Genomic DNA, 24,762 nt, shown 5'->3' on the forward strand with positions numbered 1-24,762 from the left:
TACAAGAATTATAATAATAACCATATTTATTATTGCCTCTAGGGCATAATTCCAACAGTCTCCCACTTGCACTAGAGTCAATAATCTAGCCCTCACATCATCATGTGAATTACATTGTAATAAATCTAACACCCATACAGTTCTGGTGTTGATCATGCTTTGGCCGTGGAAGAGGTTTAGTCAGCGGGTCTGCTACATTCAGATCCGTGTGCACTTTGCATATATTTACGTCCTCTCCCTCGACGTAGTCGCGGATGAGGTTGAAGCGTCGTTTGATGTGTCTGGTCTTCTTGTGAAACCGCGGCTCCTTTGCTAAGGCAATGGCACCCGTGTTGTCACAGAACAAGGTTATTGGATTCAGTGCGCTTGGCGCCACTCCAAGATCCGTCATGAACTGCTTCATCCAGACACCCTCCTTGGCCGCCTCCGAGGCAGCCATGTACTCCGCTTCACATGTAGAATCTGCTACGACGCTTTGCTTGGAACTGCACCAGCTTACCGCACCCCCATTAAGAATAAATACGTATCCGGTTTGCGACTTAGAGTCGTCCGGATCTATGTCAAAGCTTGCATCGACGTAACCTTTTACGGCGAGCTCTTCGTCACCTCCATACACGAGAAACATCTCCTTAGTCCTTTTCAGGTACTTCAGGATATTCTTGACCGATGTCCAGTGATCCACTCCTGGATTACTCTGGAACCTACCTGCCATACTTATGGCCAGGCTAACATCCGGTCTAGTGCACAGCATTGCATACATGATAGAACCTATGGCTGAAGCATAGGGGACGGAGCGCATATGCTCTCTATCTTCATCAGTTGCTGGGCACTGAGTCTTACTCAATCTCGTACCTTGTAAAACTGGCAAGAACCCTTTCTTGGACTGTTCCATTTTGAACCTTTTCAAAACTTTATCAAGGTATGTGCTTTGTGAAAGTCCTATCAGGCGTTTCAATCTATCCCTATAGATCTAAATGCCTAGAATGTAAGCAGCTTCTCCTAGGTCCTTCATAGAGAAACTTTTATTCAAGTAATCCTTTACGCTCTCCAAAAACTCCACGTTGTTTCCAATCAGCAATATGTCATCCACATATAATATCAGAAATGCCACAGAGCTCCCACTCACTTTCTTGTAAATACAAGATTCTCCAACCACTTGTATAAACCCAAATGCTTTGATCACCTCATCAAAGCGTTTGTTCCAACTCCGAGATGCTTGCACCAGTCCATAAATGGATCGCTGGAGCTTGCACACCTTGTTAGCATTCTTAGGATCGACAAAACCTTCGGGTTGTATCATATACAATTCTTCCTTAAGGAAACCGTTAAGGAACGCCGTTTTGACATCCATCTGCCAGATTTCATAATCGAAAAACGCAGCTATTGCTAACATGATTCTGACGGACTTAAGCATCGCTACGGGTGAGAATGTCTCATCGTAGTCAACTCCTTGAACTTGTGAAAAACCCTTTGCCACAAGTCGAGCTTTATAAACGGTCACATTGCCGTCAGCGTCCGTCTTCCTCTTAAAGATCCATTTGTTCTGAATAGCCTTGCGGCCCTCAGGTAGTACCTCCAAAGTCCACACTTTGTTCTCATATATGGATCCTATCTCGGACTTCATGGCTTCTAGCCATTTGTTGGAATCTGGGCCCACCATTGCTTCTTCATAATTTGCAGGTTCATTGTTGTCTAACAACATGATTGATAAGACGGGATTACCGTACCACTCTGGAGCAGCACGTGGTCTCGTCGACCTGCGTGGTTCGACAGAAACTTGAACTGGAGTTTCATGATCATCATCATTAACTTCCTCCTCAACCGGCGTCGCAATGACAGAGGTTTCCCCTTGCCCTGCGCCACCATCCAGAGGGATGAGAGGTTCGACAACCTCGTCAAGTTCTATCTTCCTCCCACTCAATTCTCTCGAGAGAAACTCCTTCTCGAGAAAAGCTTCGTTTATAGCAACAAAGACTTTGCCGTCGAATTTGAGATAGAAGGTGTACCCAACTGTCTCTTTTGGGTAACCTATGAAGACGCACTTTTCCGCTTTGGGTTCCAGCTTTTCAGGCTGAAGCTTTTTGACATAAGCATCACATCCCCAAACTTTAAGAAACGACAACTTTGGCCTTTTGCCATACCACAGTTCGTATGGTGTCGTCTCAACGGATTTTGACGGTGCCCTATTTAAAGTGAATGCAGCTGTTTCTAATGCATAACCCCAAAATGATAACGGCAAATCAGTAAGAGACATCATAGATCGCACCATCTCTAATAGAGTACGATTACGACGTTCGGACACACCATTACGCTATGGTGTTCCAGGCGGTGTTAACTGTGAAACAATTCCACATTGTCTTAAGTGAGTACCAAACTCGAAACTCAGATATTCACCCCCACGATCAGACCGTAGGAACTTGATCTTCTTGTTACGATGATTTTCCACTTCACTCTGAAATTGCTTGAACTTTTCAAATGTTTCAGACTTGTGCTTCATCAAGTAGACATAGCCATATCTACTCAAATCGTCAGTGAAGGTGAGAAAATAACGATATCCGCCGCGTGCCTCCACGCTCATCGGACCACACACATCGGTATGTATGATTTCCAACAAGTCACTTGCACGCTCCATTGTTCCGGAGAACGGAGTCTTAGTCATCTTGCCCATGAGGCATGGTTCGCACGTGTCAAGTGAATCAAAGTCAAGTGACTCCAAAAGTCCATTAGCATGGAGTTTCTTCATGCGCTTTACACCAATATGACCTAAGCGGCAGTGCCACAAAAATATGGCGCTATCATTGTTAACTCTAACTCTTTTGGTATCAATGTTATGTATATGCGTATCGCTATCAAGATTCAATATGAACAATCCTCTCACATTCGGTGCATGACCATAAAAGATGTTACTCATAGAAATAGAACAACCATTATTCTCTGACTTAAAAGAGTAACCGTCTCGCAATAAACAAGATCCAGATATAATGTTCATGCTCAACGCAGGCACTAAATAACAATGATTTAAGTTCATCACTAATCCTAATGGTAACTGAAGTGACACTGTGCCGACGGCGATTGCATCAACCTTGGAACCATTTCCTACGCGCATCGTCACTTCATCTTTCGCCAGCCTTCGTCTATTCCGCAGTTCCTGTTTCGAGTTGCAAATATGAGCAACAGAACCGGTATCGAATACCCAGGCACTACTACGAGAGCCGGTTAAGTACACATCAATAACATGTATATCAAATATACCTGATTTTTCTTTGGCCGCCTTCTTATCTGCCAGATACTTGGGGCAATTGCGCTTCCAGTGACCCATACCCTTGCAATAGTAACACTCCGTTTCAGGCTTAGGTCCAGCTTTGGGTTTCTTCGTCGGATTGGAAACAGGCTTGCCGCTCTTCTTCGAATTACCCTTCTTGCCTTTGCTGTTTCTCTTGAAACTAGTGGTCTTATTCACCATCAACACTTGATGCTCTTTACGGAGTTCAGACTCTGCGACTTTCAGCATCGCAAACAACTCGCCGGGAGACTTGTTCATCCCTTGCATGTTGTAGTTCAACACAAAGCCTTTATAGCTTGGCGGCAGTGATTGAAGGATTCTGTCAGTGATAGCTTCTTGCGGGAGTTCAATCCCCAGCTCAGCTAGACGGTTTGAGTACCGAGACATTTTGAGCACATGTTCACTGACAGACGAGTTTTCCTCCATCTTGCAAGCATAGAATTTATTGGAGGTCTCATACCTCTCGATCCGGGCGTTCTTATGAAAGATAAACTTCAACTCCTGGAACATCTCAAATGCTCCATGACGCTCAAAGCGACGTTGAAGTCCCGGTTCTAAGCCATACAAGACTGCACATTGAACTATTGAGTAGTCCTCCTTACGTGCTAACCAAGCGTTCTTAACATCCTGATCAGCTGTAGCGGGTGGTTCATCTCCTAGCGCAGCATTAAGGACATAATCCTTCTTCCCAGCTTGTAAGATTAGCTTAAGATTACGAGCCCAGTCTACAAAGTTGCTTCCATCATCTTTCAACTTAGCTTTCTCTAGGAACGTATTAAAATTCAGGATGACTGTCGTGTGAGCCATGATCTACAACAAAAATATATTCAAAGTGGACTTAGACTATGTTCAAGATAATTAGAGTTTAACTTAATCAAATTATTTGCTAAACTCCCACTCAAAAAGTACATCTCTCTAGTCATTTGAGTGGTTCATGATCCACTTACACTAGCTCAAGTCCGATCATCACGTGAGTTGAGTATAGTTTCAGTGGTAAGCATCCCTATGCTAATCATATCATCTATATGATTCATGATCGACCTTTCGGTCTCATGTGTTCCGAGGCCATGTCTGCACATGCTAGGCTCGTCAAGCTTAACCCGAGTGTTCCGCGTGCGCAACTGTTTTGCACCCGTTGTATGTGAACGTTGAGTCTATCACACCCGATCATCACGTGGTGTCTCGAAACGACGAACTGTAGCAACGGTGCACAGTCGGGGAGAACACAATTTCGTCTTGAAATTTTAGTGAGAGATCACCTCATAATGCTACCGTCGTTCTAAGCAAAATAAGGTGCATAAAAGGGATTAACATCACATGCAATTCATAAGTGACATGATATGGCCATCATCACGTGCTTCTTGATCTCCATCACCAAAGCACCGGCACGATCTTCTTGTCACCGGCGCCACGCCATGATCTCCATCAACGTGTTGCCATCGGGGTTGTCGTGCTACTCATGCTATTACTACTAAAGCTACATCCTAGCAAAATAGTAAACGCATCTGCAAGCACAAACGTTAGTATAAAGACAACCCTATGGCTCCTGCCGGTTGCCGTACCATCGACGTGCAAGTCGATATTTTCTATTACAACATGATCATCTCATACATCCAATATATCACATCACATCGTTGGCCATATCACATCACAAGCATACCCTGCAAAAACAAGTTAGACGTCCTCTAATTTTGTTGTTGCATGTTTTACGTGGTGACCATGGGAATCTAGTAGGATCGCATCTTACTTACGCAAACACCACAACGGAGATATATGAGTTGCTATTTAACCTCATCCAAGGACCTCCTCGGTCAAATCCGATTCAACTAAAGTTGGAGAAACCGACACTTGCCAGTCATCTTTGAGAAACGGGGTTACTCGTGGCGATGAAACCAGTCTCTCGTAAGCGTACGAGTAATGTCGGTCCAAGCCGCTTCAATCCAACAATACCGCGGAATCAAGAAAAGACTAACGAGGGCAGCAAAACGCACATCACCGCCCACAAAAACTTTTGTGTTCTACTCTAGAAGACATCTACGCATGAACCTAGCTCTGATACCACTGTTGGGGAACGTCGCATGGGAAACAAAAAATTTCCTACGCGCATGAAGACCTATCATGGTGATGTCCATCTACGAGAGGGGATGAGTGATCTACGTACCCTTGTAGACCGTACAGCAGAAGCGTTAGAGAACGCGGTTGATGTAGTGGAACGTCCTCACGTCCCTCGATCCGCCCTGCGAACAATCCCGCGATCAGTCCCACGATCTAGTACCGAACGGACGGCACCTCCGCGTTCAGCACACGTACAGCTCGACGATGATCTCGGCCTTCTTGATCCAGCAAGAGAGACGGAGAGGTAGAAGAGTTCTCCGGCAGCGTGACGGCGCTCCGGAGGTTGGTGATGACCTTGTCTCAGCAGGGCTCCGCCCGAGCTCCGCACAAACGCGATCTAGAGGAAAAACCGTGGAGGTATGTGGTCGGGCTGCCGTGGAAAAGTCGTCTCAAATCAGCCCCAATACCTCCGTATATATAGGTGGGAGGGAGAGGACCTTGCCTTGGGGCTCAAGGAGCCCCAAGGGGGTCGGCCGAGTCCAAGGGGGGAAGGCTCCCCCCTCAAACCGAGTTGGACTTGGTTTGGTGGGTGGGAGTCCTTCCCTTCCTTCCCACCTCCCTTTTTTTTTTCTTTCTCTTTGATTTTCCTTTGTATGGCGCATAGGGACCTTTTGGGCTATCCCACCAGCCCACTAAGGGCTGGTGCGCCACCCTCATGGCCTATGGGCTTCCCCGGGGTGGGTTGCCCCCCCCCCCCGGTGAACTCCCGGAACCCATTCGTCATTCCCGGTACATTCCCGGTAACTCCGAAAACCTTCCTGTAATCAAATGAGGTCATCCTATATATCAATCTTCGTTTCCGGACCATTCCGGAAACCCTCGTGACGTCCGTGATCTCATCCGGGACTCCGAACAACATTCGGTAACCAACCATATAACTCAAATACGCATAAAACAACGTCGAACCTTAAGTGTGCAGACCCTGCGGGTTCGAGAACTATGTAGACATGACCCGAGAGACTCCTCGATCAATATCCAATAGCGGGACTTGGATGCCCATATTGGATCCTACATATTCTACGAAGATCTTATCGTTTGAACCTCAGTGCCAAGGATTCATATAATCCCGTATGTCATTCCCTTTGTCCTTCGGTATGTTACTTGCCCGAGATTCGATCGTCAGTATCCGCATACCTATTTCAATCTCGTTTACCAGCAAGTCTCTTTACTCGTTCCGTAATACAAGATCCCGCAACTTACACTAAGTCACATTGCTTGCAAGGCTTGTGTGTGATGTTGTATTACCGAGTGGGCCCCGAGATACCTCTCCGTCACACGGAGTGACAAATCCCAGTCTTGATCCATACTAACTCAACTAACACCTTCGGAGATACCTGTAGAGCATCTTTATAGTCACCCAGTTACGTTGCGACGTTTGATACACACAAAGCATTCCTCCGGTGTCAGTGGGTTATATGATCTCATGGTCATAGGAATAAATACTTGACACGCAGAAAACAGTAGCAACAAAATGACACGATCAACATGCTACGTCTATTAGTTTGGGTCTAGTCCATCACGTGATTCTCCTAATGACGTGATCCAGTTATCAAGCAACAACACCTTGTTCATAATCAGAAGACACTGACTATCTTTGATCAACTGGCTAGCCAACTAGAGGCTTGCTAGGGACGGTGTTTTGTCTATGTATCCACACATGTAAATGAGTCTTCATTCAATACAATTATAGCATGGATAATAAACGATTATCTTGATACAGGAATTATAATAATAACCATATTTATTATTGCCTCTAGGGCATAATTCCAACACTGGACAAGGCACAATAGGAGCCGACTCAATAATATGTATGGACGGGCATTCTTGGTCTCAAGCACACTACTCAGTTCTACAGAATTCTACCTTGGTGACCCCATATGTCGATGAACACAAGAATATTGTGAGCTCCATACACTCGGAGCAGTGTGACAACTGGATTACATTTGAACACATCAGGACTTTCGGCAGTTGGTTGCAAAAACATCTCATGCGTGACAACACTGTTTCTAATGAGTTGTACTCGTTGGCCAGGGGACCACCTTTGACTGTATTGACTTACCAAGGGTACGAGATAAACGGGAATACATTTTACACGATCACCCAAGATCAAAAGGGAACCAACCAAAACAGTGGTGTCCGCTTTGATGCCGCAACCAAGAGGGGAAAGGACACATATTTTGGTTACATAGTGTACATATGGGAACTTGCAATAGACATGATTTGAAGGTCCCTTTGTTTCATTGCAAATGGGTCAATCTGTCAGGAGGCGGGGTACATATAGACCCCCGGTACGGAATGACAACAGTGGATCTAAACAATCTTGCGCACGCAGAGGAACCATTCGTCCTAGCCAATGATGTGGCGCAGGTTTTCTATGTGAAGGACATGTCTACCAAACCGAGAAAAAGAAAATATAAGGAAGCGAATACATCATACGATGAGCGAAAGTGCCACATAGTTCTTTTAGGAAAAAGAGACAACGTGGGATTGGAGGGCAAGACAGACATGTCTGAAGATTATGAAAAGTTTCATGAAATTCCTCCCTTCAAAGTCAAGGCTGACCCAAGCACCCTGTTAAACGATAAAGATTATCCATGGTTACGGTGCAATAAGCAAATAATACAAGCGAAGAAAAAGTGAAGAAATGAAATGCCCTTTGTAACAGATGAGTTTTCATAGTGCTTTTCATCCGCAATGTGGCTTTGAATGGTGCAATTGAATAGTTGAAAATTGATGATGTTGCTTTGAATGGTGCATTTTGAACACACACAAAGTCTGGAGTTCAAATAAGTTCAAAAAAATGAAATCCCTTTGTAACATATGAGTTTTCATATGAAACTCTGATACTTCGAAAGAGATTGTCCGTTTTGTACACGAAGTGCACCCAGTTTTTTCCGCAAACCTCTCAACTTTTTAGCACATTCTATGTGGGTGAAATGATGATACCATGCCAACTTTCAACCTTTTCAGAGTTCATTTGTGGTGCTTTTTAATTTAAGGGTCATTTAGCTCAAAAAACAGTAAATGCTTGAAAAATACCAAATGAAGTGAGAAATAGTTAAAAATTGATGATGTGTCTTTGAATGGTGTATTTTGAACACACAAGAAGTCTAGAGTTCAAATAAGTTCAAAAAATGAAATCCCTTTGTAACACATGAGTTTTCGTATGAAATTGTGATACTTCGAAAGAGATTGTCTGTTTTGTACATGAAGTGCATCCAGTTTTTTCCGCAACCCTCTCAAATTTTTAGCACATGCTATGTGGGGTGAAATAATGATATCGTGCCAACTTTCAACCTTTTCAGAGTTCATTTGTAGTGCTTTTCAATTTAAGGGTCATTTAGCTCCAAAAAATCAGTAAATGCATGAAAAATATCACATGAAGTCAGAACTAGTTGAAAATTGATGATGTGTCTTTGAATGGTGCATTTTGAACACACAAAAAGTCTAGAGTTCAAATAAGTTCAAAAATGAAATCCCTTTGTAACACATGAGTTTTCGTATGAAACTCTGATACTTCGAAAGAGATTGTCCGTTTTGTACACGAAGTGCACCCAGTTTTTGCCGCAACCCTCTCCATTTTTTAGCACATGCTATGTGGGTGAAATGATGATATCATGCCAACTTTCAACCTTTTCAGAGTTCATTTGTAGTGCTTTTCATTTTAAGGGTCATTTAGCTCAAAATATCAGTAAATGCATGAAAAATACCAAATGAAGTCAGAAATAGTTGAAAAATTATGATGTGTCTTTGAATGGTGCATTTTGAACACACAAAAAGTCTGGAGTTCAAATAAGTTCAAAAAAATGAAATCCCTTTGTAACATATGAGTTTTTGTATGAAACCGTGATACTTCGAAAGAGATTGTCTATTTTGTACACGATGTGCATCCAGTTTTTGCCGCAACCCTCTCAACTTTTTAGCACATGCTATGTGGGTGAAATGATGATACCATGCCAACTTTCAACATTTTCAGAGTTCATTTGTAGTGCTTTTCAATTTAAGGGTCATTTAGCTCAAAAAATCAGTAAATGTATGAAAAATATCAAATGGGCCGACGGACCTTTTGTCCCGGTTCTAGCCACCAACCAATACGAAAGTACTCTTCTTCCCTCCCTTTTGTGTCACGGAAGTGTGGCTTTGGTCCCGTTTAGTGCCACCAACCGAAACCAAAGGTTTCGCATATATTGTGGGAGTTGTCAAAATTGACCTTTAGTCCCGGTTGGTGTAATAAACCGGGACTAAAGTGATGCTTTGGTCCCGGTTTGAGCCACCAACCGGAACAAATGTGTTCGTATATTGCGGGAGTTGTCAAAATTTCCACCAACTTCCATCCCCCCCGTTCTCTCTTCGTCGCCGTCGCACCCGAGCCCGTCGCCGCCGGGCCACGCCTCCTCCACGAGCCCGTCGTCGCCATCGCCGTCGCTCATGAGCCCGTCGTTGCCCCGAGCCCATCATTGTTGTCGTCGCTCCAAGCCCGTCGTCGTCGCCCTCGCCGTCGCCGTTGCCCCACCCTCCTGCCCATCGTCGTCGCCGTTGTCCCCGAGCCCATCGTCGTCGCCGTCGTGCCCGAGCCCATCGTCGTCGTCGTCGCGCCGTCTCCGTCGCCCCCGAGCCCATCGTCGTCGTCATCGTCGCCCGTCGTCGCCCGTCATCGTTGTCGGCGTCGTTGATGTAGCCCCCGAGCCCATTGCCGTCGTCGTCGTCGCCCGTCGACGCATCGGTAGCACGTCCATGGATCTCCATCTCCCTATGTGTGATTCCATGTGTGTGAGAAGACGTAATCTAATTGCGAATCCATGTGTGTGTATTTCAGTCGTATTAGAATGTTGGGTACATTTTTTAACTCCCCAATGTGACACAAGTTATAAAAATTATAAAAACATTTAGATTAGATTGAGTTACAGTAGAAAATAAAGTTATAAAAATTATAAAAATATTTAGATCAGATTAAGTTACAAATTAAGTTTTTATGTTAATATTTGGGATTATGTATAAAGGGCTTCCCCCACTTTTTAATATTTGCAGAAACAATAAATATTCCAAGAGACATGGAAAAGGCACAAATTTGGGGGGATATAATCCACGGCGACGGTAATGTCGAATTTTTGCTCAGCGGCATCGATGGTCTCGAAGGAGAGGATTACGGCTTCGGTGATTGAACAATGGAGGAGGAAGGACATTATCATGATGGCTTTGGTGACTACCGGATCCCGAAGGAAGGAGACCATGATGAAGGCTCCGGTGACAGAACGTAGGAGGGAGCTATTGAAAAGTCTGGATCGAGCCAAACTTTGGTAACGAGACAAGGCCCGACGAGAAGGTTGGGCAAGGATCAAAAGTTCACGATCACAGAACTCTCGAACGATGGCCTACCGATTGAACCCAAGCAGACCAAGGACGCATATTTTGCTCAGTGCAGAGCTATTGTCAGGGACAACATCCCAATCAGCATCAAGCAATGGGATAAGCCTAAGGGCGACAACGTCCCTGAAGGTGATTACATCACCGATAGACTGAAAGATGATCTTTGGACCGCGTTGAAGGAAAATTTCACCCTACCGCCAGAGGAGGATCCGAATAAGCCAGTTATAGAGCCACTGGTCAAGGCGTGTGCTCTTAAGAAGATGGTAGAACTATTCAGGAGGTGGAAGAAAGAGTTGAAATCAAAGTATGTCGACAAAGGGAAGACTCCAGAATTCGTCGGCCGATTTGAGAAGATGAGATATCACTTGCACGCATTTGTGGCCTACAAGACATCGGACAAGAGTAAGGAAATGTCACACAGAAACAAGAACAATGCTGCAAAGAAGCAGTATCACCATCACACGGGGTGAGGTGGCTACCTCAAAGGTCGTTCGTTGTGGAACAAAGCTGAGAATGACCTCATTGCTAAAGGGGTCCAACCACAGACATGGAACTAGCCCAACCGTTCAAGGAATTGGTTCTTCGGGGTTGGGGGAACTTTAGACCCTGAAACAGGGGAGTGTCGTTGGACGGACGAGCAACTTGCAACACCCATCAACAAGCTTCAGTAGTGTATCATCGCAGCGCGGGAAGGGGCGTTCTTTCCTAAAAGAGAGAAGGACGAGCTGGCTGAGGCCCTAGGGAATGTTGAGCACCCTGGACAAACATGAGGCACACCAGGCTTCGTTTCGTGGAAGGTTGGGTTTCCCGACGCAATCGGTTACAGAAGTCGAGCGAGAAAGAGGAAAGCAGAGCTGAGCGACATGTAGAAGATCAATGCAAGACTACAAATTCTAGAGGAACTTGAGAGCCAGGGAGTTGCCGACCAACCATCTCAACGGCACGAAACTACCCCAGAATTTACCCCGCCATCTCAGCAGAGAAGCAGTGTGGCTTCCACGGAGCTCCTTCAGCCCGACTTCATGGCTCCTAGCTACCCCGTGGATACTATCACGGAGTCTCAACCATGCGAGCTTTTGAGGAAATGCCGGAACCTCAGTTTCAAGGCTGCTATCGGCGTTGTTGCACCTCCTCAATCCAACGGAACTTTTCACTACCATCCGATTCCACGTGGCTATGTTGTTGTGATGGTGGATGAAGTAAAGGAGGAATTTGAGCAGCTCGAGCTTGACCACCCTACAGGTGATGATGAGAATAAGTCGGTTCATGCTTTGAGGAGTACATGTCTATGGCCGAAGGAGTACATCAAGCTTCCAAATTGGACGCCTCCTCCTCCTCCTCCGGCGAGTGATTAGGGTACTCCTCATCCTCCTTCGGTGACTAGTCAGGGCACTCCTCATCCTCCTCCGACAAATGATCAGGGCACTCCGGCTCCTCCGACGTGTGAGGGCACTCCGCCTTCTTCTTCAGCTCCTCCTCCGGCGCATGAGGGCACTCCACCTCCTTCTTCAACTCCTCCTCCGGCTCGTCGGAGAAGTCCGCCTCCTTCTTCGGGTCCTCCTCCGACGCGTCGAAGCAGCCCACCTCCTTCTTCGACTCTTCCTCCGGCGCGTCGGAGCAGTCCGTCTCCTTCTTCGACTCCTCCTCCGGTGCGTCGGAGCAGTCCACCTCCTTCTTCGGCTCCTCCTTCGACGCGTCGGAGCACTCCGCCTCCTTCTTCTGCTCCTCCTCCAGCGCGTCGGAGCAGTCCTCCTCCTTCGGCTCCTCCTCAGGCGCGTCATAGCAGTCCTCCTCCTTCGTCTCCTCCTCAGGCGCGTCGGAGCAGTTCGCCTCCTCCGCAACGACGAAAGACAGGTGTTGTCTCCACTCCGCTGAAAATTACACAAATAAGAAAGATGTCGCCTCCTCCTCCTTCTCTCAAGCGGAAGACAGACTTCGCCGCCGCTCTGGCGGCTAGCAATGATGCAATGTTAGCAAAACGAAGAAGTGGGAAAACAATTCCCCAGCTCGGACAACAGAAGAAGCAATCGTGCCCTCCACTCAAGGTGTCTAGCGATATCGTCGTCGCTAATGATTCGGGGTTGCTGCCCGGTACCAACCCTGGTGATTACGTGAACGATTCAGTAATTTTTGAGATAGCTGAGGTAACAAATGAAGAAACATATGAATATGTGCTCGGGAAGCCTCTCGTCAAACCCGGTCATCCTCCTCTAACACCAAGGATGCACGAATTGCATGAGTGGTACATGAACATCTTCAAGGAGACTAGGAAAGACTCTATGTATATGAGAGTGAAAAAAGATCACGATTTCATTGGAGCTTCAGTGTTGCTTGTTCAATTTGAGGAGTTATTTCAGTTATACAATGAACAGGCCCTCGAGAAACAACTCCTGACTTCCTAGTGCTTGTAAGTATTACTTCTATAGTTAAGTCTCTAGCTCAGCTCGTTCATTGCATGTATCTATAATTATCCTCACTATATATATTATGCAAATGAAGATCGTCGAATTAAAAAAAGCAATTAGATCTGGAAGAAGCGGGATGAACCCCTATCAGATGATGGCATACGAGCAATTCAAGAAGAATTGGCGGGATTCTTTCTTGACCACGTCATACCTAAAGACGGAGAATACCATGTGAGCTATTTGTTATTGGATCTTAGGTAGATGATGTTAGGCATTGTAAAAGATGTTAAGTATTGTAAATGGTTTCCTTCATTTTCTTATTAGCTAGGGTCATGTTCTCTCTATATGTATAGTAGCTAGCGTCGACCAAGCACGGAGAAAGAGAGGACACTTCTCTCTATTAGCTAGCTAACACAATATGAAACCACTAAATTAACCCTCCAACCCCCCCCCACGTGTTCAAAAAACAGAAAACCCAGCTCCGGCCAGATGCTAACGCGTGGATGCCATGTTGTCCCGGTTGGTGTGATCAACCGGGACTAAAGGCCCTCCTGCCTGGGCTCCCCGCAGCGGTCACGTGGAGATCATTCGGTCCTGGTTCGTAAGCGAACCGGGACTAAAGGTTTTGAGCTTTAGTCCCGACCATTTAGTCCCGGTTCAACAACCGGGCTAATGGGCCTCTGGAACCGGGACAAATGGGTCATTTTCTACTAGTGTGGATAACGGTCGATGAGTGGAGTAATAGTAATAGGTGCACGCAAGAGTTGGTCTATTTGCTTATGGACGTGATGCATATATACACATGATCATTTACGTGAAAATCGCATAACTATCCATTGTTCTATCAATTTCCTAACAATAGTTTGTGTACCCACCGTATGCTGCTTTCATGAGAGATGTCACTAAAGAACACTATGGCCCCAGGTCTATTCACTTATATATTCAAAAAATATATAATTTCCATGTTGTTATTATTTGTTCTTTATTTATTTTTTTGCAAGTCACAACCATCTACAATTATCTACACGCCTCATCCATTTGCAAATAACGAGATCAAGGGGATTGACAACTCTCTTGCCCGCGTTAGGTGCAAGTTGTTTGTTTTTCTGTGTGCAACCGCTGAAGACGGTTGATAATTGATATTCCTATTGGTTCTATAATAAACCTTGATTTCTTAATCGAGGAAAATAATTACCTTTATTGTGTTGCGATAATCCGCCCCTTTTAATAGAAAACTCAACGCAAATCATTAAATCATATCAGTGCAATGGCTTATATTGCCCAATATTGAGTGTGAACCATGGTCAGTTGTCAATGTGTTTAGAGTATAATTAATATTATACCTGATATGGATGTGGATGTTGACCATATAATTAATATATCCTCTTTCTGTTCAAAATTACTTGTGATGAAAATGATTAAAATGAATGTATTTAGAACTAAAATACTTCTAGATAAATTAATTTATTTCACAAATATTTCTAAACGAATGATTAAATTAGTATTCCCCTAAAAACATATATATATATTATTTTTTGCATCGAACCCTAAAAACATATATGAAATATCATACATAATATCAACGGACAATTAATACCTTATCTAATACAGTATAAACTTGCATACGATTGTTGTGGAGCGGTAAGCAGAGCCGTCGGAGACGTTCTAAGATTGGCGGCAGTTGGTGACGAAAAAACTGAGCCCGATAATCTCGCATGCTTATGTGGCCGCGGCCGTTCAATCTGGCCAGCGGTTGTTGCTCCTAGTATCGTGGCTCTTTTTCTCCTGCAACCTCGGAGAAGAGAGAGAGAGAGAGAGAGAAAGACATCGATCGAGATTGTGTGTCATGTCAAAGTGGAGCGAGGATTAGGGCGGCAAATTAGGCGAACAAAAAGAAACAAGATACGATCCCATCATCTCCCTCCTCTCCGTGTCTAGATCTCCCGCTCCCGAGTCCCCCGCTCCTGGCACCACTCGCCACTCGCTCCCACACTCTTCTCGGCTCCCGCGCACCTATATATACCCCGCTCATTGCGCCTCCCTCCCACACACAGCCGCAGGTTTCTTGATCCGGTAGGCTGCACGGACCGTGCTGCGCCCGCCCCGCCCACTCCTCCCTTGTCCCCTACCTCCCTCAGTTGCGACGCCGCCGGCCGGCCTGATCTCCCATCGTCCGTTGCGCTTATACTGCCTGCGTTCTCTCCCGCCCGGGCCATGACTCCGTGACGCGATCCCATTTGGTGGCATGATGACTTCTCGCGTTCCGTGAGGGGTCGCCGGCGGGAGGAACCGCGAGCGCGCGTTCGGTTGGTTCGGCGGCGACGAGATGGTGCAGGAGCCGAGCAACAGCAGCAACCACCACCTGCACCAGCAGCTGGCCAAGTACGGCGGCGGCAACGGCAACGGCAACGGCAACGGCAACGGCGCGGCCACCGGCGTGGCGCGGGCGTCGAGGAAGAACAAGCCCAAGAAGATCCCGCAGCGCGGCCTCGGCGTGGCGCAGCTCGAGAAGCTCCGCATCGAGGAGCAGAAGAAGATGGGGGGAGGGCCGTCCGCGGCCACGCCGTCGTCGCACGCGCTCAACGGCAGGGCCCTCTGTCACCTCCCCGCGCCCACGCTGCACCATCATCCGCCGCCGCCGCCGCCACCCCCGCTGAGCGCCCTGTCGAGGCCGGCCGCCGCGGAGCACTGCGGCTTCCCGCCGGCGCTCTGGAGCCCGGCAGATCCGGCGAAGAACCCGTACAAGAGAAGCCTGTGCCCACAACCATCACTCCCAAATCCAATGGTACGTGCCTGCCCTCTCCACGTCACCGCACGGCGTATGCATGCGTTGCGTACACACGAACGAGGCCTCAAACTTACGCAAATCTTACGCCGACCAGGTGAGCACCGGCCTGTCCCTTACGGCGCCGTCGAGCCACCCAACGGAGCCCCCTTCAAACCAAATGTACAGCAGCGGCAGCAGGAGGAGCAGCGCGGCGGCGCCGGCGCCGACACTGACGGAGGATGAGAGGGTACGTATATATGTCTCACGCCGCTCCCATGATGAACTTGAACTTGTCTGTGATGGATGGTCGCTGAATGTGGATTTGGGTAGAGTGTAGGAAACGGCCGGCGTGGATAGGTCCTGGCCCTTCATGTTCGAGGGGATGACCCCGTTCACGACGACCAGCAAGGCCTTCGCCCCTCCTCCGTTGCCGTCGTTCGCCGTCAGGACGGCGAGCGAAACCGGGCTGGCCGATGTTACTCCTGACCTGAGCAGATACGAGTTCAGAGCAACCAACTATTTCAGGTAGATTGCAGTTTTGGCTCACCGTTTCAGTTTATCAAAGTCTAAATTCTTGCCTCTGTTTGCTCCTCATATTCCGGGCAAGTAATTTCACTGTATTATTATTTCCAGAATGGTAGTGACTGTTATTATTTCCAGCAGTTACTGTTTCGTTGAGGTAGCAGGAAATTATAGTGGAAGAAAACATGTCACATTTACTCCTATCCATCCCAATATCACTAAAATTTACAGCTTCACCGCCCGTTGAATTTACCTGATAAAAAGCTAAGAAACGCATAAAACGTTTACCATATATATATATATATTTACCATGAAAAAAGTAGTATCACTTTTTGGCAGAATTTCTGTTGATATCAACCTAGTGTTCTTTTTCGCCTTCATCTGTGCCGTGCAGCAGTGCAAGTGCGTACCCAAGTTGTTCAGACTGGACGCCGGAGTTCAGTCACTGCAAGGATGCCGGCCGTAGCAGAGACGCTGGCTTGCTCACCCTGAGCTCCCGGCCTCCACACCTCATGAGGCAGCCTCATGTGGTGCCATCAATGCACATCCCGCAGTACAGCGACTTCAGTGCCAACGCCAGTGCCAGCGCCAGTGCCAGCGCCATGCCATCCCAGGCAAGTGAAATGCCATGCTCTTCTGAACCCTGTAAAATGTGTGATATTGATTTGACTGGAACTGATGACAGCTTTTTGATCAGCTCGGGAGCATTTCAGGTTCGTCATCATCGTCGTCCCTGCCATTCTACAACTTCTTCCCCATCGGCCCAGTCCACCGGGAAAGAGCCCCAAGCGAGCGGAAGGCCGACACATCGGAAGGGGGGATCGACTTGGAGCTGAGGCTATGGAAGGGCTGACCAAATCTGCAATGAACATTAGGAAGTTGTGGAGAAGGGTAGAGACAAATGTGTTCAAGTAGTAGCATCAGATGTATCAAGAGATGTTTTCTAGGACATGTTTTCACTGCCAATAAACCTTTCTGGTGACATGGTTCAGTTTACTTGGCCACCATGTTCATTTCTGGCGAAGTGAGGCAGCGCAGTGTGCATGATGGAAGCAGGAGCTTTTATGCATGGTCCAGGCAAGCTGGTGTCAAATGTAGTAGAAACTCAACAGAAAACTGTGAGATGGGTAGATGATGCCGGCAGCGGAAAGGAGAGCATGTGCAAGGATGGGCATCACTTCACAGCTAGCCTGTGGGGTCTCTCCTGTGCAGATCTACCAAGTGCCACAATGAAATTTTCTCACACACATGACAACCTAGAAAATGCCACTCCATAATCTTCATCCTAAGAGCAAAATCCAGATAAAATAGGTTAATCCCAAGCTTATTTCTAGCATGTAGCTCTCAGTAACCTCCGCATATGTTTAATACCAGTACCGAAGAGAAGAGAACACACACAAACGGTACGCCCAGACGAGACCTTAAGATAGATTCAGGATACACAATGCACACCGTGGATATATGAACACAACAAACACCTCGAACTCTAGACAGATAAATTACAATGAGTCAAAAATCAAACTCAAGCGTGTGTCCAGACTAGAAGCACGAGCCTATGACCAACCGAAGACGAAGTCGAGGACGTAAACGATGGCCAGGGTCAGAGGGTACAGCAGGTACGCCACCAGACAGGTCCAGAGCGGGAAGCTGGTCCGGAAGCTTGTGAAGAGGCCCATGATGACACAGGCGAGCAGGATGACGAGCACCTCCGAAGAGAAGTCCCACGTCAGCTCCCTGAAGTAGATGAGCGCCAAGAACACGCCCAGACACAGCGTGTTGTTCATGGTCACGCCACCGTATACCTGCAAGCGAATTTGTTGTCGAGTAAAGATGTTAAGTCCAGAGTTGAGACACGGACAGTTTTAGAAGGTAAGGAGTTTTTCACTCTACCTCTGAGAAAGTGAGGGAGCAAGTCCTCTGCTTCTTCCTGCTGGCGAAGATGATGGCTGAGACAGCCTCGCTGGAATTGGTTGCCAGAGGCAGGCCGATGAACGAGACAAAGAAGGACGGGATGTGTGTGGCATTAGAAAAGTTGTGGACAGCATCAACGAGCGGGTCTGCAAATGCGGCACAAATGGTAGCACCGAGAAGCAGGTACCCCACAGCTTTGGCAATACACCAGCCAGGGTTCTCGACGCTCTCCACTGCCTCGTCAGATCTGTCGACCAACTGATCATGCTCCTCCCTGGTCCTCTGCAGAATTCACACAATTCTGTAAGTGTCCACCTCTTTCATGCCAAGTTACACTGCTATCTAAAATTCTAAACTCGATTTCGTGTTTACTTAGTGTAAGTTAATATAATTCTTATCTGAAAAGGTGTGCTCTTTGTCTATTTCCTTTTTGCAGGGATCGGAAGTAAATAAACTTACAGCATGATAGTCGTTGACAAACTTATTAGAGTAGGCACCACTAGCCGCCACTTTGCTCTTTGCTTCGTGAAGCCATATTTTCATTCCCGCGACAAACTCATCTTCCTCCACTGTGTCATTGCCTGAAGTATCGAAGTCGTCCATGATCTTGTCGACAGCATCATTCTTGTCAAAGTCAATCTCCTCGAAGTTGATCCCAATAATAAGCGCATGTAGCTCCGCTCGTGACAGGTTACGACTGTCATCATTGTCGATCTTGTGGAACAACCTGCGGGTGAGCATAGACAAGGTTTCATATCATGCTCATGAATGCTGTGCTATTTGAATATCGAACTAATAATGTACTTTAAGAACCTTACTTTCTTATAACGTTTTCATTAGCTGAGCCGTCATCGTTAAGCAGCCGGCCCAGCGCTTGCTTTTGGGCATGTTGTAGGATCCCAGAGATCACATGCTTGTGCTTTGCGTATGCGAGCCTCCTCTTCTGAACCCAAGGCTGGAAAACCTGATGCAAAATGTTGTATCTAACAGCGTCAAAATGTATTCCAATTTTTTCATCATTTGCAGCCTCCTACAAATGAAACTGCCTGAATATTTACCTGATACAGGCAGTAGCCGAGTACAAGTGAGAATGAAACAATTAGGGCCAGTAAGATGGCTAGGCGCTCCCCATGGTGAGTCTTCAGCATTTTCGGCAACTGAGCTATGACAAAGGGAATAACAGATATGGCCATGATTCGTGCTGCATAGCTGGTTTGCACATCAGTTGTAATGCCAGAGCCTGCAACGTTGCAATCATATCAAACATTGTTAAATAATTCAATAACTGAACCGTTGCATTCCTTTCGAGATAAAAACTAACAAAATTCTACTTCATAATTCACAAAACAACCAAGTGTTATAAATCTTCCACACTGCAATAGCAACAGCATACATACAGGGTGGCAACTTACCAGTCAAGCTGAAGCCTTTGGTGTCGGTTGAATCAATAGCAACACCGTTTTCCCCAACATCACACTTGCCAACAACAACACAAGTTCCCCAAAGCAGGGTGAGAAGAAAGATGGTTGAACCAGCAAGCAGCCCCATGCCGATGAGGACCTGACTTTGTGCAGTCTCTTTAGTCCCAGAGAGACCAGATACTGTTAACATAACAGAACAAAAAGATCAGAATTATGTGTTAACGTGTGCATCAAGCACAGTGCATAGAGCTGAATATCCACAGACAGTAAAATTAAAGAACGTCATGATTCTAGCATATGGGCCATCATAACCCTGTTGTGAGCAGAGCATCAGAGATAACAACAACAACAACAAAAACAGATCAAATGTTTATGCCACCTAAAATCTAAGAAGTAAGAATGTGCAAAGAAGTTACTGTAGTAAGCTAATCTTTGAAATGAACACAGGAGAAGTACACCATTTACTAAGACAGACCAAAAGAAAAAGAAACAGAGTGAGGCTTGAATGTTGACGATGTTGAATTCAGAAGTGATCAAATATATTAGCTATGCAGATCTCATTGAGAATAACTTAGCAAATTGGCAGTCGTATTATCTTATAAAGCATGTTGCGTGCTTGTACACTATTAAAATTTGCATTCATGTTTTTGTACTAGCATTTACTAATTTATATTACAACTTGTTATTCTTATTTTTTTAGTACACTTTGCCTTTGATCTTTGGAGAAAGTAGGTCCTTTCTGTTACATAGAAGCAATCAATGTGTTACTGTTGGTAACCTAGATATCATGCAAGGATTAACGTAATGCATCATGAAGTCGGTAGTAAAATTTAATAAAGTGATTTGTCTGATGCTAATTTCAGAGGAAGTGTACCAAAAGGCTATTTGCAACGAATTCCAACTGCAAATTAATAACTCGTCAGGATGTACAATTCCAAGGAAAAATAAGACGGGCGCACAAGAAATCCACAAGGTACCAAAAATGCACTGCAACTCAAAACATACAGAAAAGATCGTGTTGGGGAAAACGGCATGCACTCATCAGGAAGATGGATAATGCTAATAATAAGCTCTATTATATTAATTTTCAGGTAAAAATAATAATATGTTTACCATTACTTCAAAAATGCATCAATAATTCATCTAGATGATACATATGATGTACCGTCCCACAATATCACAAAACAATTAACTGTAACATGTTAGCTGATTAACTGACCGACTAATAGAACACCTTCCGCATACACTAGAGATGATACCTACCCATCACCAAGACACCAACAATTGATCAGCAAACTAATTGGCGATATGGTTCCTTTTTCCCATAATATTTCAAAAGTTGTTCTCAAAGAATCACTGTTATTACTATACAAAAATACCGATCATAGTCAAGAGAACCCCACAAAACAAGAGAGAAAAGCAGTTCGAAGCCATCAGACAATCCTTCATGTGCAGTGGACAAAGAAAGGTAAATTATGCAAAGAAGATAACAAGAAAAGATTTAGAATAGAAAGTGGGGAAAGTCAAAGGCCGGTGACTACAAGTGCTGGTGAAACTTAAGTAAAAGTTAATGAACCGACAGATTCCAGAGAAAGCAGGGCGTAATTTGCTAGCTCTGTTTGTCCGTGGGCGTGGGTGGTTGGTTGGGGCTTGATGTTTGGTTATGAATTAGTACCAATCGTATGGTCTCCAAATAGGATAGGCTACTTTTGGGTTAATCCATGCATGTGCCAACGAAAAGAGCAAGCTGATGAGATCAGCAAGAGAAACTGGGCTAGTGCACAAGGCCAAGGTCTACCAATGGGAGTCATACAGCTTATTATGCTCTGATCCAATCAGATCAAACCAGAGGGTTCAGATCTGAAACAAATCAAAAACCGAAGAGCGCAAACATAAATGGTAGGAATTGCGTTTTACTCTTCAATCTGTTATCAACAAGCATTCACTCTTCGGTAAGATAATACTAGTATTTCTAAAGATCAGCTCGGAAGTTGCTTGAAGAGCAAATCATTCTCTCCTTCAGGGAGAGCTAGTTGCCTTGAACGAGGTGTGTTGGGTAGAATTTAAGCAAGGAAGCGAGGGCGAGCATACCGAGCACGAGGAGGGCGTCGGGGAGGGCGCCGAGGATGGGGAGGAGGAGGCCGCCGACGAGGCCGGGGCCCATGATCTCGAGCAGCAGCTCACTGCCGGCCGACAGGAACGTGGCCGCCTTGAACATGAGGAAGCCGTAGGTGAGCACCAGGAACATGTTTCCGAACACGGTGGTGGTGCACGGAAGGAAGCCGTACGACTGCTCGCACTCCTCGGCCGCGGCGGTGGCCGGCGAGGAGGAGTTGAGGCGGATGGCGGCCGAGGACAGGGGGGACGCGAGGATGGAGGAGGACGGGGTGGCGGGCATGCCGTCGGAGATGAGGCGGCCATAGGCGGCGACGGCGAGGAGGGAGATGAGGAAGGGGACGAGCGGGAAGGAGCGGCGCTGCCGGCGAATCGCCATTGCGACGGAGGAGGTGGGGGCGGGGCGTCGCGCGCTAGTGCTGGGGAGTGCGGGTGGGTGCGCGTAGCCTTATATGGTGCGATCTGAGAGATATTTTAAATTTTACTATTTTATTTTCCTTTTAGAAAGTTCCTATTCCATTTTTTACCTTCCTTTTTCTGGCGGGAAGAGAAGAGGCTGCACGCGGATCCTTTAAAGAATCCAACAACATGATGATATGGCAAGTTAAACAAGCTAAAAGTAAATATTCCTTGATTATACAGTATTTTTGGAGCTGTAAATATTCTTTCCTTAGCCGTAGCGTGCACTGTGCCATTGTTACTTTCCTTTCTACGCTCAACACACAAAACTTCATGAACACAATTGTGTCAAAATAATGATAATTCAAGAACACAAGAGAAAACTGCATAGCTGCATAAAATTGAGACGTCATATATCATATAAATTACTAAAGTAAGTTAACAAAAACACTTGAAAATCATAATTTGGATATATATTTATATGTAGTGAAGTGTATCATCGGTCCATAAACTATTTCGAGTGTCTACATAGATCCTAAAACCTTGAAAATCATCATCGAGGTCATGTAAGTGCATTGCCGAGTCATGCAAGTCCAAATCTGCCATGTCACCATTTGATCGTCCCAACTAGCGTGTTGACAGTGACATGTCAGACAAGGGACACGTTGGGAGTGTGGACCAAATATTTGCAGAAGTTTCCCCCACATTAGATCTATGTTTTCCCATTTCCACTCCTTCATTTGTTTCTATAAATCTCTTTATGGGCTTTACAAGCTTGAGGGTGAGCAAGTGTCAAGCAACGGTGCCTCGAGAATACGGGTAGTTGGCGAGCAAGATGGAGATGATGGTGTTTGTGGTGAAAAGAGGTGGCTCCTTCTCTAGGTCAATGGTGGCGACAAAGACATCGACATTTGTAGGTCGGAATAGCATGTAAGCATACCATCATTCCGGGTGGCCAACACCAATTCACGACTCACGCAACTCAAACCTCTATCGCTTGTTATTGGGATCTCGTCCCCAGAGACAACACATGCTTGCTTGCACCAACGACGGAGACATGTCCTAGGCAGGCCTTGTCGTGGCATGGGGCGTCAGGCTCAAGTCCCTCCCTTACTATAGCATTTAATGTAGCTACATTGCTACCATAAATGAAGGTTGCTTGGGCCGACCTGGACCTTGGGCTGTTTTTGGCGCCACTAGTGCTTGCACCTTTAGGTGTGGGCTAATTCCTATCATGGTGGCCTTCTCATACTCATGGGCTTCGACCACGTCTATATAAACCATAGTGGCCTCTCTAGTGTTGAGTTGACCTTTCTAGTGTTGAGTTCGGCATGCTCAACTGATTTGCCTCCACCATAGTGACACGCCTGTAGGAGATATGCCCTAGAGGCAATTATTATTGTTGTTATTATTATTTACCTTCAGGTTTGTAATTTATGTTTATGATCTATGCTATAATTGCAATGGTTTTTGAGTTTGTATCCAAGAGACTCGGAAGAAAACTCATGTGCATGTGTGGAATAATAAACGGTAAAAGGATTCCTAGTCACGCCTCTAAGACAGCTCAAGTGTTGCATGATGGTTCCATTTTCGATCATGGGCATGAGTATGCCGACAATTTTGAGGACATAATGTTAGAAGAACACTTATGTTGAACCGACCCAATTCTTGTTATGCTATGAGATACATTCGTCACAAGCTAATGGTTTATAACACAGAGAAAGTTAAATGTTTGCATAATTCCTTAGACCATGAGGGTATTGGGTTCCTTCATACTTGCTTCGTGAACTTTGGGGTTGTTAAACATCATCTATAGTACGGTGGCTATTATGAAGCTTATGGGGTCACGGAGAAGTATGACAAGGCCTAGATAGCTCAAGATTGGGATTTGATTCTCCGACAATGGAGAAATATTCTTGGGGCCCTCTTGGTGTTAGGCTAACCATCATCGTCTGGCTAGACATTGTAATTTGATCACAAGGATGCCGGAACACGAGAACGACAAAAAAATACAATAACGATAACGGAAACGAGGAAATTGGCATAGTGAACAAGTTGTTGATCATAAACATATTGATAAATCTCACCTCGAATATCTATAACATACTGTGAAGCAACGAGAACAACTCATGTAACTAATGGTTCTCTCAAATATTAATTCGTGTGGGTATAGGGTCAATATGGATGTACAAGGTTTCTATCGATCATTGATCGGAAGGTGTTCGGTCATGTATGTACTTCAGCGACCCTACAAGGTCACATGCTTAAGGGTCATCTATCTTGTGAGTAATAGGAAAGGAGTCTGAAAGAAAGTTACCAAAAAAAGTTTTAAAGACATCAAAAATGTTTCGGAGAGAAAACCATAAGTGTTTTGGAAAAACCGCAAATTGTTTCACAGTAAACCATCATACCGAGAATGTTTTGGCGACATCTGGAGTTTTTGGAGGGCGTCGAAAC

At 45.7% G+C, this 24,762-nt stretch overlaps 2 protein-coding genes across 2 annotated transcripts; one reads left to right on the top strand and one right to left on the bottom strand.

The window, feature by feature from the left end:
* The first annotated feature begins 15,218 nt into the window (after positions 1-15,218).
* Positions 15,219-17,954, top strand: LOC123443152 (flocculation protein FLO11-like). The gene is made up of 5 exons (XM_045119435.1): positions 15,219-15,955; positions 16,053-16,184; positions 16,275-16,462; positions 16,854-17,073; positions 17,157-17,954. Exons 1-5 carry the CDS (start codon positions 15,497-15,499, stop codon positions 17,310-17,312), a joined length of 1,155 nt encoding a protein of 384 aa, XP_044975370.1. The 5' UTR covers positions 15,219-15,496; the 3' UTR covers positions 17,313-17,954.
* On the bottom strand, positions 17,761-22,343 carry LOC123443151 (sodium/calcium exchanger NCL1-like). Its single transcript, XM_045119434.1, has 7 exons — positions 21,883-22,343; positions 19,783-19,971; positions 19,429-19,610; positions 19,189-19,334; positions 18,830-19,097; positions 18,350-18,652; positions 17,761-18,261 (listed from the first exon to the last, which is right to left on the bottom strand). Exons 1-7 carry the CDS (start codon positions 22,283-22,285, stop codon positions 18,013-18,015), a joined length of 1,740 nt encoding a protein of 579 aa, XP_044975369.1. The 5' UTR covers positions 22,286-22,343; the 3' UTR covers positions 17,761-18,012.
* Positions 22,344-24,762: the final 2,419 nt, after the last annotated feature.

The sequence above is a fragment of the Hordeum vulgare genome, chromosome 3H (assembly GCF_904849725.1).
Source record: "Hordeum vulgare subsp. vulgare chromosome 3H, MorexV3_pseudomolecules_assembly, whole genome shotgun sequence".
NCBI classification, from domain to species: Eukaryota; Viridiplantae; Streptophyta; class Magnoliopsida; order Poales; family Poaceae; genus Hordeum; species Hordeum vulgare.

Bases quoted from the DNA above. Each gene is read 5' to 3' on its own strand.
- LOC123443151 (XM_045119434.1), bottom strand. From the start codon at position 22,285: ATGGCGATTCGCCGGCAGCGCCGCTCCTTCCCGCTCGTCCCCTTCCTC. The intron at 19,972-21,882 runs GTATGCTCGCCC...TTATGTTAACAG, and splicing joins CGACGCCCTCCTCGTGCTCG to TATCTGGTCTCTCTGGGACT. The intron at 18,653-18,829 runs GTAAGTTTATTT...TGAATTCTGCAG, and splicing joins TTGTCAACGACTATCATGCT to AGGACCAGGGAGGAGCATGA.
- LOC123443152 (XM_045119435.1), top strand. From the start codon at position 15,497: ATGGTGCAGGAGCCGAGCAACAGCAGCAACCACCACCTGCACCAGCAG. The intron at 16,185-16,274 runs GTACGTATATAT...GGTAGAGTGTAG, and splicing joins CACTGACGGAGGATGAGAGG to GAAACGGCCGGCGTGGATAG. The intron at 16,463-16,853 runs GTAGATTGCAGT...TGTGCCGTGCAG, and splicing joins AGAGCAACCAACTATTTCAG to CAGTGCAAGTGCGTACCCAA.